The sequence below is a fragment of the Oncorhynchus nerka genome, linkage group LG27 (genome assembly GCF_034236695.1).
Source record: "Oncorhynchus nerka isolate Pitt River linkage group LG27, Oner_Uvic_2.0, whole genome shotgun sequence".
Lineage (NCBI taxonomy): Eukaryota > Metazoa > Chordata > Actinopteri > Salmoniformes > Salmonidae > Oncorhynchus > Oncorhynchus nerka.
This window is the reverse complement of record NC_088422.1, coordinates 92335582-92352448: the sequence shown is the minus strand read 5'-3', so window position 1 is coordinate 92352448 and position 16867 is coordinate 92335582. Positions and strand designations below refer to the sequence as shown.

Sequence of the window (16867 nt, the reverse complement as noted above, 5' to 3'; positions counted from 1 at the left end):
GCAATATCCTGCTAGCGCACCAAGTATGCTACATTTTCAACCTTTAACATTGTAAAATGGATTATCTGGCAGCAAACAATGACATAAACATCTTAAAACAAGGTCATGGAACAAAAAACATTTAGGTACGAGCAAAAATGACTTGATGTCTTTGCGTGTTTATCTCTTCCCGTATTTAATTGGTTAGCTGTGAGTTTCACCTCAGAGAGCTGTGTTTTTAGAGCCCGCTATTGGATTTACTAAGGGTGTTTTAGAAGAGTTGTCAGCGCACCACATCAGAAGTGTACTACTAGCAGGACGTCTGTTCTCCCCTTGAGACCCTCTCTTAACTCAAATCTGCTTGGATTCACTAATGAGCTACTAGCAGTTGTCTGTTCACGTAGTTGACTTTGATCTTGTACATCTTGTAGGTCAAACACTTTACAGCTTAAACTTGACGATTTCAACTTCAATTGCAGTAATGGTTCTGGCAATGCGTTTAGACTGTTACAAACATTGAAAGACTTGTGTTCGTGTGACATTGATTGAAGTATTGAGCACAAGGTTGAGTGAAAACGGCCACATATAAAGGGTTGGCTTACATTTAGGTACGACTCCAACACCATCATTAAGTTTGCAGACGACACAACAGTGGTAGGCCTAATCACGACAATGACGAGACAGCCTATAGGGAGGAGGTCAGAGACCTGGCCGGGTGGTGCTAGAATAACAACCTATCCCTCAACGTAACCAAGACTAAGGAGATGATTGTGGACTACAGGAAAAGGAGGACCGAGCACGCCCCCCTTCTCATCGACAGGGCTGTAGTGGAGAAGGTTGTGAGGTTCAAGTTCCTTGGTGTCCACATCACCAACCAACTAGAATGGTCCAAACACACCAAGACCGTCGTAAAGAGGACACGACAAAGCCTATTCCCCCTCAGGAAACTAAAAACATTTGGGAATGGTCCTCAGATCCTCCAAAGGTTCTACAGCTGCAACGTTGAGAGCATCCTGGTTGCATCACTGCCTGGTACGGCAATTGCTCGGCCTCCAACCGCAAGGCACTACAGAGGGTAGTGCATACGGCCCAGTACATCACTGGGGCTAACCTGCCTGCCATCCAGGACCTCTACACCAGGCGGTGTCAGAGGAAGGCCCTAAAAAATTGTCAAAGACCCACCCACCCCAGTCATAGATTGTTCTCTCTGCTACCACATGGCAAGCGGTACCGGAGTGCCAAGTCTAGGACCAAAAGGCTTCTCAAAGGCTTTTACCCCCACGTCATAAGACTCCTGAACAGGTAATCAAATGGCTACCCTGTGTGTGTCCCAACCCCTCTTTTATGCTGCTGCTGCTGCTATGTTTATCATATATGCATAGTCAATATAGATTCATGTACATACTACCTAAATTAGCCCGACTAACCGGTGCCCCCGCACATTGGCTACCTGGACTATCTGCATTGTTTCCCACCACCCACCAACCCCTCTTTTACACGACTTTGTTTATCATATATGCATGGACACTTTAACCATACCTACATGTACAGTTGAAGTTGGAAGTTTCCATACACTTAGGTTGGAATCATTAAAACTTCACAAATGTCTTGTTCACAAAATATAGTTTTGGCAAGTCTGTTACGACATCTACTTTGTGCATGACACAAGTAATTTTTTCAACAATTGTTTACAGACAGATATTTCACTTATAATTCACTGTATCACAATTCCAGTGGGTCAGACGTTTACATACGCTAAATTGACTGTGCCTTTAAACAGCTTGGAAAATTCCAGAAAATGATGTCATGGCTTTAGAAGCTTCTGATAGGCTAATTGACATTGTTTGAGTTAATTGGAGGTGTACCTGTGGATTTATTTCAAGGCCTACCTTCAATCTCCGTGCCTCTTTGCCTGACATCATGGGAAAATCAAAAGAAATCAGCCAGCACCTCAGAAAAAAAATTGTAGACCTCCACAAGTCTGGTTCATCCTTGGGAGCAATTTCCAAACGCCTGAAGGTACCACGCTCATCTGTACAAACAATAGTACTCAATTATAAACACCATGGGACCACACAGCCATCATACCGCTCAGGAATGAGACACGTTCTGTCTCCTAGAGATGAACGTACTTTGGTGCGAAAAGTGCAATCAATCCCAGAACAACAGCAAAGGAACTTGTGAAGATGATGGAGGAAACCGGTACAAAAGTATCTAAAAGTCCTATATTGACATAACCTGATAGGCTGCTCAGCAAGGAAGAAGCCATTGCTCCGAAACCGCCATAAAGAAGCCAGACTACTGTTTGCAACTGCACATGGGGACAAAGATCGTAATTTTTTGAGAAATGGACTGGTGCGGAGGAGGGACTGGTGCACTTCGTAAAATAGATAGAATCACGAGGAGGAAAATTATTGGGATTTTTTTTGAAGCAACATCTCAAGACATCAGTCAGGAAGTTAAAGCTAGGTCGCAAATGGGTCTTCCAAATGGACAATGACCCCAATCATACTTCCAAAGTTGTTGCAAAATGGCTAAAGGACAACAAAGTCAAGGTGTTTGAGTGGCCATCACAAAGCCCTGACATCAATCCTATAGAAAATGTGTGGGCAGAACTGAAAAAGTGTGTTTGAGCAAAGAGGCCTATAAACCTGACTCTGTTACACCAGCTCTGTCAGGAGGAATGGGCCAAAATTCACCCAACTTATTGTGGGAAGCTTGTGGAAGGCTACCTGAAACGTTTGACCCAAGTTAAACAATTTAAAGGGAATGCTACCAAATGCTAATACTCTACTACTAATACTCTACTACTGTAAATACTCTACTAACTGACCTAGGACAGGGAATTTATACTAGAATTAAATGTCAGGAATTGTGAAAAACTGAGTTTAAATGTATTTGGCTAAGGTGTATGTAAACTTCTGACTTCAACTGTACATACTACCTCAATTAGCCCGACTAACCGGTACCTGTATATAGCCTCGCTACTGTTATTATTCATGGTCTTTTTACTGTTGTGTTTTTATTTCCTGTTCTATTGTTCACCTAATACCTATTTTGTACTTAAAAATGGCACTGTTGGTTAAGACCTGTAAGTAAGTGTTTCACTGTCAGGTCTTTTGTATTCGGCGCACGTGACAAACTTTGATTTGATTTGAGCTCTCATTTCAGGGGAAGAAAGAGAAGAAGGCAAAGGGAATAAAACATTGTAAAGGATTGGATTGAAGACGAGCTGAGAGGATATAGACCGCCAAGGACAAAGAAGAGCGGACGAAGGAGAGCACATGCTTACTGCCCACTATATAGGGATGTGGTGTGTTTTGACAGGCCTCTGACAGACGATGGGCAGGTTCTGTTATCTCTCCATCTCTCCGTCTCTCTTTCTCACACACACAGACACACACTTCCTTGTCATGAGGCCAGAATAAGGGCTGTGTGAGAGAGTGGGGGAGACAGTCACAACACATACACACAACACACATATGGTCAGTGTGACTGAAAACGTTTGTGGCACACTCCTTCCCGGTATGGAATGTCTGGAGGTGTGAGTGCACTGCTACACTTGTGGAGATCTGCTAGCCAGCTGAAGCACTACTCTACTCTTCACTACAGAGACACACTCAACATACTGGAAGTTTGGTTGAACACCAACTCTCTGTTGTAAAGACCTGAAAGAGCTACACTTAGCAACAACATGACTGCTTATACTGAGAACTGTCTTAAAACCAAACTTCTTCTTTTACTTTGAGGGACTCAGTGGCTTAATGCCACCTACTCATAACATTGATGATGTCTGGTATGTACTGTATATTGGTTGGGTTCAGAAACACCTCAGTTTGCTTCAGGAGTTGGGGCACACGTCCATGCTTGCTTTTCCTCTTCAAGTCAAACGATGAGGGCATTTGAATGTTTGGTATGTCCTTGAAACTCTGGGGAGAAGGCGTTCAAGCGCAATGTTGTAGCCGATACTGGGATATGTGCTGTGAACTTTAAGTTCTATGTCCCACCTCAGTGTTTTGTTCTGGAGTTGGAATGAACAATGTATGAAACGAGAGATTTGAAATGTCGACCTTTTGAGGGAACACGAGGTCTTGGAAAATGATGAGACAACATTCTACGTGTTGGCACACTGTTGCTTGTATATTGTTTATAATTATTTGCATAATAAGTCTAACTACTAGTGAGATTATACTGTAGGAGTTGGGGACTGAAGAGGAGGTTGCACGGCTGACTTGTAACAGAATCATTTGCAGCAGCTGCACATTTTCTTTCCCGTCAGGTCAAGCAAGACAAAAGGGAAAACATCGCCCTGATGACTATGCAGTCAACCATTTGGTTAGAAACTAGTGCTTGAATTAAGTCTATTGTATTTTGGCAAAGTTTTGCTTTGCAATGTCCCGGACCTAAAAGAAGGGCCCTCCCTCCTGTAGAAGTGGCCTACAAGACGGGCCCTCCCTCTCGTAGAAGTGGCCTACAAGACGGGCCCTCCCTCTTGTTGAAGTGGCCTACAAGACGGGCCCTCCCTCTTGTTGAAGTGGCCTACAAGACGGGCCCTCCCTCTTGTTGAAGTGGCCTACAAGACGGGCCCTCCCTCTTGTTGAAGTGGCCTACAAGGAGGGCCCTCCCTCTTGTTGAAGTGGCTCAAATCCAGTAATCTTTGACTCCATGCTTGGCTCGATAACACTGCTTCACTAATACTCTCTTAAGAGTAGAACTGTGAAGTCATTGACTTCATGCTGAATTGTAGCATCCCTGTTGACAAGGTCATAACTAGTGCCGCTGAGTCACAATGGTGCCGCTGAGTCACAAGGGAAAAGGTTTTGGGGCCCCTTGCGCACACACACACACACACACACACACACACACACACACAGCAGTCCTGTGTTATGTCACTCCTCTTCCATTGTCTTTTCCCATCAAATACCAGACTCATTACTGTGCTCTTGTGACCAGATCTTGCCCTGCTTACTGTACCCCCTCTCACTCAGCCAGATATCCCATGATCCTCTATGCCTCCGCTGGATGAATGCCCAGGACTGCCAGCGATAGAACCCCCCCCTTAATTTTGGAAATGAATTGAGTCGTTTGGTTAATTAAGACCTCTCCCCTCTGACTGTATTCTATCAGAATCCATAATGCCAAACATAAGGAGCTTTAATTTAAGGCTTGCTATTGGCTGCTCAGAGTTTTTGCCAGTTATGACAAACCAAAGCACTTAGCACATTGAGCTTAGTCGACTGTTCTGTTCTGTGTTTCATGCCTGTTTTTCACAAGCCATGTTCTCTGCATTTGTCTTTATGGCTGTATGAATGTACTGTTGTAATGTGTTTTGTGTCCAAAGTGCAATTTCCTTTCTCTGACTTGTTAAGTGTTTGGTGGCTTTTTCCCCACATCTCTGGAGCCCTTGTAGAGGGACATGACCAGTATAGATATTATGGAGGAGTCTGGTTCTCATATATGCTATGCCATGTAAATGCATACACACATTCTTAATAAACTGGTACAGGAGAGGAAACGATGCCCGTTGTCTGACATGGTCAGCTGTCGGTGTGTTTGCGGTTGATGACACACAGCTTCTCAAAACCATGATGTAATAACTTAAACCGACCTAACTCCATCCTCCACTTCTCTCACAACGACAGCCATTTAATCAGTCAGCACTAATACATTCTACCCTCCTCCGAGTGGGTGACCCCTTTCTCATTGTTTCCCTGTTAGTGAGTCAGTTTTTTTACTGAGGGAACTTTGAAAGGGACACACACACACTGCGGGACATTTTTGTCCCTGTGGGTTCAGTGTGCTGTGTCTCACTGAACCCACCAATAGAAAAGGTCCACCACGGGACCTCTATTAGTCCCCACAAACAGCAGCAGCTCTCACTGTCCTCAGGCACCATTACATCATGGCTTAGACATTCTCTCTCTGTCTTTGCAGGGCCTTGTCTATCTATCTGTATATCTCTCTTCTCTCCCCTCTCTTCTCTCTGTCTCAGGACATTTGCTTCAGCAAATTGCAAGAGTGTTCAGTTTTTGTTTGCCAGTCAAATGGATAATAGTTTTAGAATGTGGCAACAGCAATGGGATATTCTGTCCCTGGCCGTACGGGGTGTGTTCACTGATTCATATTGACACTGTATCAGTGTGTGTTGACGGTGTAACGTGTTGTTATGGGGTTATGAGTGTCTTGGCCACCTTGTTCTTTAGAGTATACTACTATAGCCTAATTTTCCTGCTGGAAGGAATGTGTTGACTTGGGCCTATAATTATGTCATTTTAATGGCAGTTTTTAACCTGAATACTATGTTGTATTTGATTGAATATACAGTTGTCATGTACGGGTACTACTACTAATCAATACACAGTACTTTAAGAATTACCACCCACCCTGCAAACATACAATCCTCTAACATTATACACTCCACCCCATAATCAGCTTCAGTCTTGGGTTGACACAAGCCCCCCCCTCTACCTCAGCTGTGAATAAAAGGATTGTGCATCTCCAATCCAAACTGGAGATGAGATTCTGGACCCCACCCAGACAGTTGCGGTGATTGCTAAGGGATGGTGATTCCCTGGAGGAGAGCATTAGTTGATTGACCTGATGTGATGAACATGGTTCGGCATGGCCAGCCAGTCAGCCACAGAGGGAGAACAACCCTAAATCTATTAACCCCTATCCTTTAAGCAGTGCACTGGCCATCTGCTCCACCACCCGGCCATCACACACACACACACACACACACACACACACACACACACACACACACACTGCGAAGTGCACCATTAATACCCCCAGTGTGTGTGTGCCCAGCCTTACACAATCTGGTTAGCAGGGGTGTGTGTGTGTGTGTGTGTGTGTGTGTGTTGGACGCATGCAGGCAAGGCTGCTCACAACCTGCTTTGGGGGGGGGTTGAATGTAGGCCGGCAGGAAATTGGAGAGAAGGGTGCAGCATTGTATTAGGACCCAGCTGGAGATGGCGTGCCACCTATATGCTTCCCTGTTCCATTTCCTGTTTTCATTTTTTTTCCCACAGAGGTTTTTATGGGCAGGAAAAGTTTTGTCCTTAGCAACAGAAATAACACCGTATATTGGACTGACAAAGCAGCATCTGTGTATGTTTCTAGCTGATCCATTGTGAGAGGAATTGTGGTAAATGCAATCATGTTCATATGGCAAATGGTTCTCATTGGCTCTGGCATTGGACATTCAATAATTCTTTGTCTACACCCATTCAGCATCGTTCACACCCTCTAAAGACTTAGCCCCACCCAGCTCTTTAAGGATTCACATGTGAGGCCATGTACTAAACAACCAAAGGTTTCATGACTAAAGGCTGGTTTATACTACGGGTGTATTCATTTATTCCAGCTAGGTCTATCGACAGTTGTCGCAGTGACATCATGAACATTATTTTGAAATGGTTACTTGCATATGTAGACATGTAGCTAGCTAGCTAAACAATGAACCATAATCCCAACTCATTTTTTATTTTTTAAAATTTATTTCACCTTTATTTAACCAGGTAGGCAAGTTGAGAACAAGTTCTCATTTACAATTGCGACCTGGCCAATAACGTTACTACCCTGCATGAGTCTACAGGTAGCTAACCAACCAGGTTCAATGTTAGCTAGCTAACATTAGGCTATAACTAGCGATGCAAATGGCTCTGAGATATGAATAATATAACTACACAGATCATACACGTAACATTAGCTAGCGAGACAGCCAGCAAATGTTAGCTAGCTAGCTAACAGTACACTTGAAATGAAAACGACTTTCTGACAAAATTAGAAACGTGTAATATCTGAATGTAGCTAGCTACATTCAAAGTGTCCATACATGGATGGATGCTTCTCCCTCACTGTGTCGGATGCCATGGTTGCCCTTCGTTTGAATATGTAATCCGGAGACGAGGGATTTTTTTTTGACTCCGTCTGCATATTTGCAATCAAACGCCAGAATCTCCTTTGCTATCATACTCTAATTCCACTGATTTCAAAACTCGGCCCTGCAGAAAGTGGAGAGCAACACTTCTACAGTCTACTAGATGATATCTTCTAAAAAAAACGGCGTTAGAAAGGATTTCCTACACATACTGACCAGCTCATGTTACAGAAGCATGCTACATGGCAGACCAATCCGAAATCCTCTCTCTGCATGTCCAGCCCACTCATGATCTCAGCCAATCATGACTAGCGGGAAGGTTGCTGGCTTTTTCTGCGGCTAAACCAACTAGGCTCGTAATTTAACAATTGTATTCGTATTTACAGATGGCATACACGTTTGTTATTAAGGCACATGAAAGTTCACATGTTCCAGATGGAATTTCTGCCCAAAAATGCATTTAGATTAACAACAAAAAGTTTACATTCAAATGGTTCGACATACAGGAGGGCGTGACTGTACGCCCAGTTTCAATTATATAAAAATCAAATGTTTGTCACATGCGCCGAATACCACAGGTGTAGACCTTACAGTGAAATGCTTACTTACAAGCCCTTAACCAACAATGCATTTTTAAGAAAAGTACAACTTAAAAAAATAAATAAAAATGTATTACAAGAAAAATTGAAAAATAACTAATAATTAAGGAGCAACAAAATAACAACAGTAGCGAGGCTACATACAGAGTCAATGTGCGGGGGCAATGGTTAGTCGAGGTAATATGTACGTACATGTAGGTAGAGGTAAAAGAGATATGCATGGATGATAAACAGAGAGTAGCAGCAGTGTAAAAATGAGGGTGGGGGCAATGCAAATAGTCTTGGTAGCCATTTGATTAGATGTTCAGGAGTCTTATGGCTGTTAAGAAGCCTTTTGGACCTAGACTTGGCACTCTGGTACCTCCTTGTCGTGCCGCAGCAGAGAAAACAGTCTGATTAGGGTGGCTGGAGTCTTTGACCATTTTTTTTAGGCCTTCCTCTGACACCGCCTGGTATAGAGGTCCTGGATGGCAGGAAGCTTGGCCCCAGTGATGTACTGGGCCGTACGCACTACCCTCTGTAGTGCCTTGTGGTCGGAGGCTGAGTAGTTGCCGTACCAGGCAACCAGTCACTTAAACGTTAGCTTTCTTACATGGCACATATTGCACTTTTACTTTCTTCTCCAACACTTTGTTTTTGCATTATTCAGGATGCTCTCGATGTTGCAGCTGTAGACATTTTTGAGGATCTGAGGACCCATGCCAAATCTTTTCAGTCTCCTGAGGGGAATAGGCTTTGTCGTGCCCTCTTCATGACTGTCTTGGTGTGTTTGGACTAGAGGTCAACCGATTATGATTTTTCGATACCGATTATTGGAGGACCCAAAAAAGCAGATACAGATTAATCAGACGATTTTAATGATTTATTTACAAGAATACTGAATGAACACTTATTTTAACTTAATATAATACATCAATAAAATCAATTTAGCCTCAAATAAATAATGAAACATGTTCAATTTGGTTTAAATAATGCAAAAACAAAGTGTTGGAGAAGAAAGTAAAAGTGCAATATGTGCCATGTAAGAAAGCTAACGTTTCAGTTCCTTGCTCAGAACATGAGAACATATGAAAGCTGGTGGTTCCTTTTAACATGAGTCTTCAATATTCCCGGGTAAGAAGTTTTAGGCTGTAGTTATTATAGGAATTATAGGACTATTTATCTCTCTACCATTTGTATTTCATTAACCTTTGACTATTGGATGTTCTTATAGGCATTTTAGTATTGCAAGTGTAACAGTATAGCTTCCATCCCTCTCCTCGCTCCTACCTAGGCTCGAACCAGGAACACATCGACAACAGCCCCCCTCGAAGCAGCGTTACCCATGCAGAGCAAGGGGAACAACCACTCCAAGTCTCAGAGCGAGCGACGTTTGAAACGCTATTAGCGCGCACCCCGCTAACTAGCTAGCCATAATTACGTACAATTCTGGCAAATTAGGCGGCCCAAACTGTTGCGTATACACTGACTCTGCGTGCAATGAACGCAAGAGAAGTGACACAATTTCACCTGGTTAATATTGCCTGCTAACCTGGATTTCTTTTAGCTAAATATTTAAAAAATATATACTTCTGTGTATTGATTTTAAGAAAGGCATTGATGTTTATGTTTATGGTTAGGTATGGAGCAACGATACGCACCGCATCGATTATATGCAACACAGGACATGCTAGATAAACTAGTAATATCATCAACCATGTGTAGTTAACTAGTGATTATGATTGATAGATTGTTTTTTGTAAGATAAGTTTAATGCTAGCTAGCAACTTACCTTGGCTTCTACTGCATTCGCGTAACCGGCAGAATGCCTCGTAGAGTGCAATGTAATCAGGTGGTTAGAGCGTTGGACTAGTTAACTGTAAGGTTGCAAGATTGAATCCCCGAGCTGACAAGGTAAAAATCTGTCGTTCTGCCCCTGAACGAGGCAGTTAACCCACCGTTCCTAGGCCGTCATTGAAAATAAGAATGTGTTCTTAACTGACTTGCCTAGTTAAATAAAGATTAAATAAAGGGGTCAAATATATATATAGATTTTTTTAATCAGCCAAATCGGTGTCAAGAAATGCCGATTTCCGATTGTTATGAAAATTTGAAATCGGCCCTAATTAATCACCCATTCCGATTAATCGGTCGACCTCTAGTTTGGACCATTGTAGTTTGTTGATGTAGACACCAAGGAACTAGAAGCTCTCAACTTGCCCCAATACAGCCCCGTTGATGAGAATGGGGGCATACTCGGTCCTCCTTTTCCTGTAGTCCACAATCATCTCCTTTGTCTTGGTCACGTTGAGGGAGAGGTTGTTATCCTGGCACCACAATGCCAGGTCTCAGCCTACAGGGAGGTGGTCAGTCTCATCATTGGCTTATGCAAAACAAATTACACAACACTAGTGAATACCTGAATGTCTATGCTACCTTTGTAGTTGTGTACACTCTGTGTGAGGTGTTGTGGATGGTTTCAGTATAGTCTCCAGGGGAATGAGCTGTATACAGGAGAGAGGAGCCCAGACAATAGAGGGCTTAGTGGTTTGTACACACACACACACACACACAGACTTTTTACACAAGTAGTTGTCACAAAGTGTTGATGAGTTTAGGACAGCCCAGTGAGTCAGAGACAAAACATCTGTCCTTCTCATAATGCTCTTCTCTTCTCTCTGTGGACACCAGTCACCCCATCAGGACTTTTGGGTGTATATTAAGGTTTTGAATGGTGTTATTGTGTGTTCAGTGGAGAAGCTGGCAGCTGCTAGTCTTGGCATGGGGATGGACTGCTGCTGCTGTGCAGTGTAATCTAGTCGGTCCAGATGCTGTTATCCCTGAATGTTCCAGTCTCTTTATGTTGGCCAGCCAGCTATAAACTCATTTGTACATTTTTCATAGATTACATAATAACATGAAATGCACATTTTGTGGTGGATTCAGTGAATGATTTACGGTGTTGACCTCTCTGTGTGTTGTCTTGTCATCTCCAACCCTCTCTTTCTCTGTCTCCTCCAGCGGTGATGTCTTGAGGCAGTCTCCCATCCGGCCTAGTGAAGGACGTGCGAGGTCAAGTGACTGCTAATGGGAACCCCTGTGACACCATGAGTGCTCGTGATGGCGGCCACGGCGGCGGGATCGGTGGTGTGGGCACGCTGGGCAGGCGAGGACGCTACGAGGACTCGGAGTTCACCCTGCGCATCTATCCGGGCTCCCTGGCCGAGGGCACCATTTACTGCCCCGTTAGCGCCCGCAAAAGCACCACGGCTGCCGAGGCCATCGAGCGCTGCCTGGAGCGCCTGCGTCTGGACCGTGACCGCTGCTACGTGCTAGCCGAGGTCAAGGAATTTGGCGGGGAAGAATGGATCCTGAACCCCAGCGACTGCCCCGTCCAACGGATGATGCTGTGGCCCCGCGGGGCTCTAGAGCAGCGCTCGGGCTCGGGCGGCGGGGAGGACTACCGCTTCCTGCTGCGGCAGAAGAATCTGGATGGCTCCATCCACTACGGCGGCAGCCTGCAGATGTGGCTGCGTGTGACCGAGGAGCGCCGGCGCATGACGGAGCGTGGCCTGTTGCCACAGGAGGAGGTCAGGGGTGACCACGCCGACTTGTGCTGCCTGCCGGAGCTCACCGAGCGCTCGCTGCTGGACAACCTACGCTCGCGCTTCCGCCAGGAGAGGATTTACACCTACGTAGGCAGCATCCTCATCGTCATTAACCCCTTCCAGTTCCTCCCCATCTATAACCCTAAGTACGTCAAGATGTACGACAACCACGCTCTGGGAGACCTGGAGCCGCACATCTACGCCGTGGCGGACGTGGCCTACCACGCTATGCTGCAGCGGCGGAGGAACCAGTGCATCGTCATCTCTGGAGAGAGCGGCTCGGGAAAGACCCAGAGCACCAACTTCCTGATTCACCACCTGACCGCCCTCAGCCAGAAGGGATTCGCCAGCGGGGTTGAGCAGATCATTCTGGGGGCGGGGCCAGTGTTGGAGGTAAGGACACCTGTGCAATAAAAATCCTTTGAATTTGTAACAGTGATGGTTATTTTGTCGCTGAGTTTTCTGGTGCTATTTTCCTCTCATGGATACAAAATGAGCCAAACATGCTTTTGTTCTGTTTGTGTCAGCCAGTCTACAGTGCTGGTTGTGTCAGCCAGTCTACAGTGCTGGTTGTGTCAGCCAGTCTACAGTGCTGGTTGTGTCAGCCAGTCTACAGTGCTGGTTGTGTCAGCCAGTCTACAGTCTATGAACTATGTGTAGTGTAATAGTACAGCAGCTGTGGTTGGTGGTGCAATAAAAACAGTTTCCAGTAATGAAGAAACCGTTGCTCTATGATCAACCTGGTTTGTACCTGATAGACGGGATGAGCTGTGTGTTCAGACTCTGTTGGCTTGTACCTAATAGATGGGATGAGCTGTGTTCTTATGCAACAGTGTCTGGCTCTAGCAGTTCTACTGCTCTATAGAAGGCTTTATTGCAGTTTTCATCCAGCTGTGCAGGGATTATATTGTACACAGAGGAGCTTGTTCCTCTGCCCACAGCAGCTTCTGCATGGCTACAGTTGTACCTTCTTGTTTCACTGTTTCCCCCTTTGGATACCAGACCGGAATGCAAAGCAACATCCAAGGTTGTCAATACATAATAGTTCAATGAAAATACATTCTGAACCTGTTGAGATGGGCGGCAACAGAGCTTGGAAAGAAGGACAAACTCAAAGTGACTTGTTTATTACTGAGTTGTGTTACCTTTGTCAGAGGCGTAGGTTGTCTGAATAACAAGCCCTGTAGGTTATTTTGGGGCACCCTCTATTTCTGAACATTCCAGAGGGATTTACAGGCCCTAGAAAGTACCCCCCTCCCCACATCCTCTGTCGTTCATCTGTATGTCACACAACAACAACACCTGAACCTGATTTCACCAGAATACCCTGGCAACTACAGCCACACAGCCTGGCAACTATCGTCTTTTTCCGTCTCGGTGGTTCGCCGTCTGTTTACAGTAGCTTGGGTTTCATTGAACGTGGGAGTGTACACATTCCTTATGACATTCCTTGAGGAGGACTTCAGAGTGGCACCACACTCATACTGTGTGACTGAGGAGTATATTGTTTTCGGTAGCTTTGGAAAGTGTACAGTTTTAGTGTTCTGAACTAATTGTAAGAACTGGACAAGCAGGTGTTTTGGTCAACCCTGACCCTGATTGGTGTACAGTACTTACTTGCCTCATTCTATATGAGAACATTAACACCTATACTGTAGGCCTATTACAAGTCAAGTGTTTGAGGGAGAAGTACTCCTGTAGATTCATCCAGCCGTACTGTTAAACCGGTGTCTGAAAGCCAAGTGTATGAAATGACAGAACGTGACCAAGATCAATGGGTGCTATTTTTTTACAGCCTCTCAGAAACACCATTTGCAGTGCCTGTCTCCACTCTGGACAGCTGTGTGTCTCCACTCTGGACAGCTGTGTGTGTCTCCACTCTGGACAGCTGTGTGTGTCTCCACTCTGGACAGCTAATGTGTGTGTCTCCACTCTGGACAGCTAATGTGTGTGTCTCCACTCTGGACAGCTAATGTGTGTGTCTCCCACTCTGGACAGCTAATGTGTGTGTCTCCACTCTGGACAGCTAATGTGTGTGTCTCCCACTCTGGACAGCTAATGTGTGTGTCTCCCACTCTGGACAGCTAATGTGTGTGTCTCCCACTCTGGACAGCTAATGTGTGTGTCTCCCACTCTGGACAGCTAATGTGTGTGTCTCCCACTCTGGACAGCTAATGTGTGTGTGTCTCCCACTCTGGACAGCTAATGTGTGTGTCCACTCTGGACAGCTAATGTGTGTGTGTCTCCCACTCTGGACAGCTAATGTGTGTGTCTCCCACTCTGGACAGCTAATGTGTGTGTCTCCCACTCTGGACAGCTAATGTGTGTGTCTCCCACTCTGGACAGCTAATGTGTGTGTCTCCCACTCTGGACAGCTAATGTGTGTGTCTCCCACTCTGGACAGCTAATGTGTGTGTCTCCCACTCTGGACAGCTAATGTGTGCTAATGTGTGTGTCTCCCACTCTGGACAGCTAATGTGTGTGTCTCCCACTCTGGACAGCTAATGTGTGTGTCTCCCACTCTGGACAGCTAATGTGTGTGTCTCCCACTCTGGACAGCTAATGTGTGTGTCTCCCACTCTGGACAGCTAATGTGTGTGTCTCCCACTCTGGGCAGCTAATGTGTGTGTGTCTCCCACTCTGGACAGCTAATGTGTGTGTGTCTCCCACTCTGGGCAGCTAATGTGTGTGTTCTCCCACTCTGGATAGCTAATGTGTGTGTCTCCCACTCTGGACAGCTAATGTGTGTGTGTCTCCCACTCTGGGCAGCTAATGTGTGTGTCTCCCACTCTGGACAGCTAATGTGTGTGTCTCCCACTCTGGACAGCTAATGTGTAAGCCCTGTGGGTTAATCTCTAACAAGCCGGCACAATTGAGTGGTTTTTGGGGGCGGAGGTGCAGCATTTAATTGTTTGCACAGTGAGATTGTGTATCTGCCCTTTACTGATTAGTAATGCTAGGGCCCAGGAGAGGGGGACTAAGGGAACTAGGAGAGGGGGACTAAGGGAACTAGGAGAGGGGAACTAGGAGAGGGGAACTAGGAGAGGGGGAACTAGGAGAGGGGGAACTAGGAGAGGGGGAACTAGGGCCTAGTCCAGTCAACTCTATAGCTGACAGGTACCAATATTGATGTCTTCCTTTCCTCGTCTCCTTTGCTCATGATCACTGACCATGGAACTGGCCCCAACCTTGGAGATGGAACACATCTCACCCCAACAGTCTAACCTTGGAGATGGAACACATCTCACCCCGACAGTCTAACCTTGGAGATGGAACACACCTCACCCCGACAGACAGTCTAACCTTGGAGATGGAACACACCTCACCCCGACAGTCTAACCTTGGAGATGGAACACACCTCACCCCGACAGTCTAACCTTGGAGATGGAACACACCTCACCCCGACAGTCTAACCTTGGAGATGGAACACACCTCACCCCGACAGTCTAACCTTGGATCACTCAAAAAAGGGACCGTGGCTTTAAGAGGTATAGGGAAGTAGCAGTGTGAACTCTGTTTAAATCAAGAATCTATTCATCCAAGGTGCATTTCTAAGCGCTAGTTGTGTGGAACAGAATCCTGCTTCCCTCTAATATTCTTAACAGAGCTTTTAAGACTGCTGTTAAGGTTGAATTAAGACACTGGGAGTGTCTCCATTCCATACTCCTCTCTCCTCGCCTCTTTCTCAAAACCTATTGGAGCAGAAGGTCAGAGGGGAGGGACCTCTGGCTTTCTCATCCAATGGGTTTTAAGAAGGAGGTGAGGAGTCTGCAATAGAGATGTCCCTGTCTTTTCATTCCTCTGTCCCTCCCTTTGATGATACATTACCTTGACTTGACTCCCACTCAAACATGGGGAGGGGGGCTGGGTCGGCTACCATTTCACTCCTGAGAGAACAATGTGCTACTGGTCTTTACGCTAATGTCAGAGCCGCCTGACTAGCTAGCTAGCTAACACACGTCTATCCTTTGGTTCAGCTGTCAAGAACTATTCAGGCAGCCAGTATGTACATATATCCAGTGACACAGCCATTCAGCTGGACCTACAACAGGAGACTATAGAGTAGTGTTACCTGTCAAACCACTAGTTTACCTCCGTTAACTCTAGGCTCAAGATCAACATTTGCGAACATAGAAATCCATAATGAGAATATAGCAACATACCTGCTAGCATTGTTCTGACAGATGTGATTTATGATGCACAGTATTCTCTTGGCTCTAGCCTTGAGATAGTATGAGACACTCCCTTCAAGCATATAGCTCATGCGCTAAATAAATGCCTACCACAAACAGTAACGTTATGGAGGCTGTTTAAGCGAATGGCTCATTAGCGCACTGCATTTGCTAATGGCCATAAATGGTTGAAGCGATTCAATAGTTTATCATTGAGTTTTGTTAAAGTGGTAGCACTGCTTATTAAACACAGCGGATAAGGTTGGATAAGCAGGATACCAGGCTGTATCACTAACGGCCGTGATTGGGAGTCCCATAGGGTGGCGCACAATTGTCCCAGCGTCGTTAGGGTTTTGCTGGGGTAGGCCATCATTGTAAATAAGAATTTGTTCTTAACTGACTTGCCTAGTTAAATAAAGGTTAAATAAATAAACATATTTCCTTCTGGGGATTTCTATATTACTGTTGCAAAACCAAAGCTGAACACACACTCATTTTCCAATGGCTGTCAGTTGAGAAGCTCACCCTGGGGCCACTGGCACAGACAGGATGTTAACGCTTGATGGAAGATATCACTTACGAGAGGCTTTACTCTGTTTGGAGCTCTGCCAACACCAACAGTTAGCTGTTAACTCCTGACATGCC

General features: G+C 45.3%; 1 protein-coding gene across 1 annotated transcript in view; it reads left to right on the top strand.

The window, feature by feature from the left end:
* The window catches only part of myo9aa (myosin IXAa), a 223211-nt gene that overhangs the window by 24336 nt on the left and 182008 nt on the right, over window positions 1-16867 (top strand). The window contains 1 exon segment of the mRNA XM_065012316.1: window positions 11464-12443. Coding sequence (XP_064868388.1) covers window positions 11550-12443 — 894 coding nt within the window. The 5' untranslated portion in view covers window positions 11464-11549.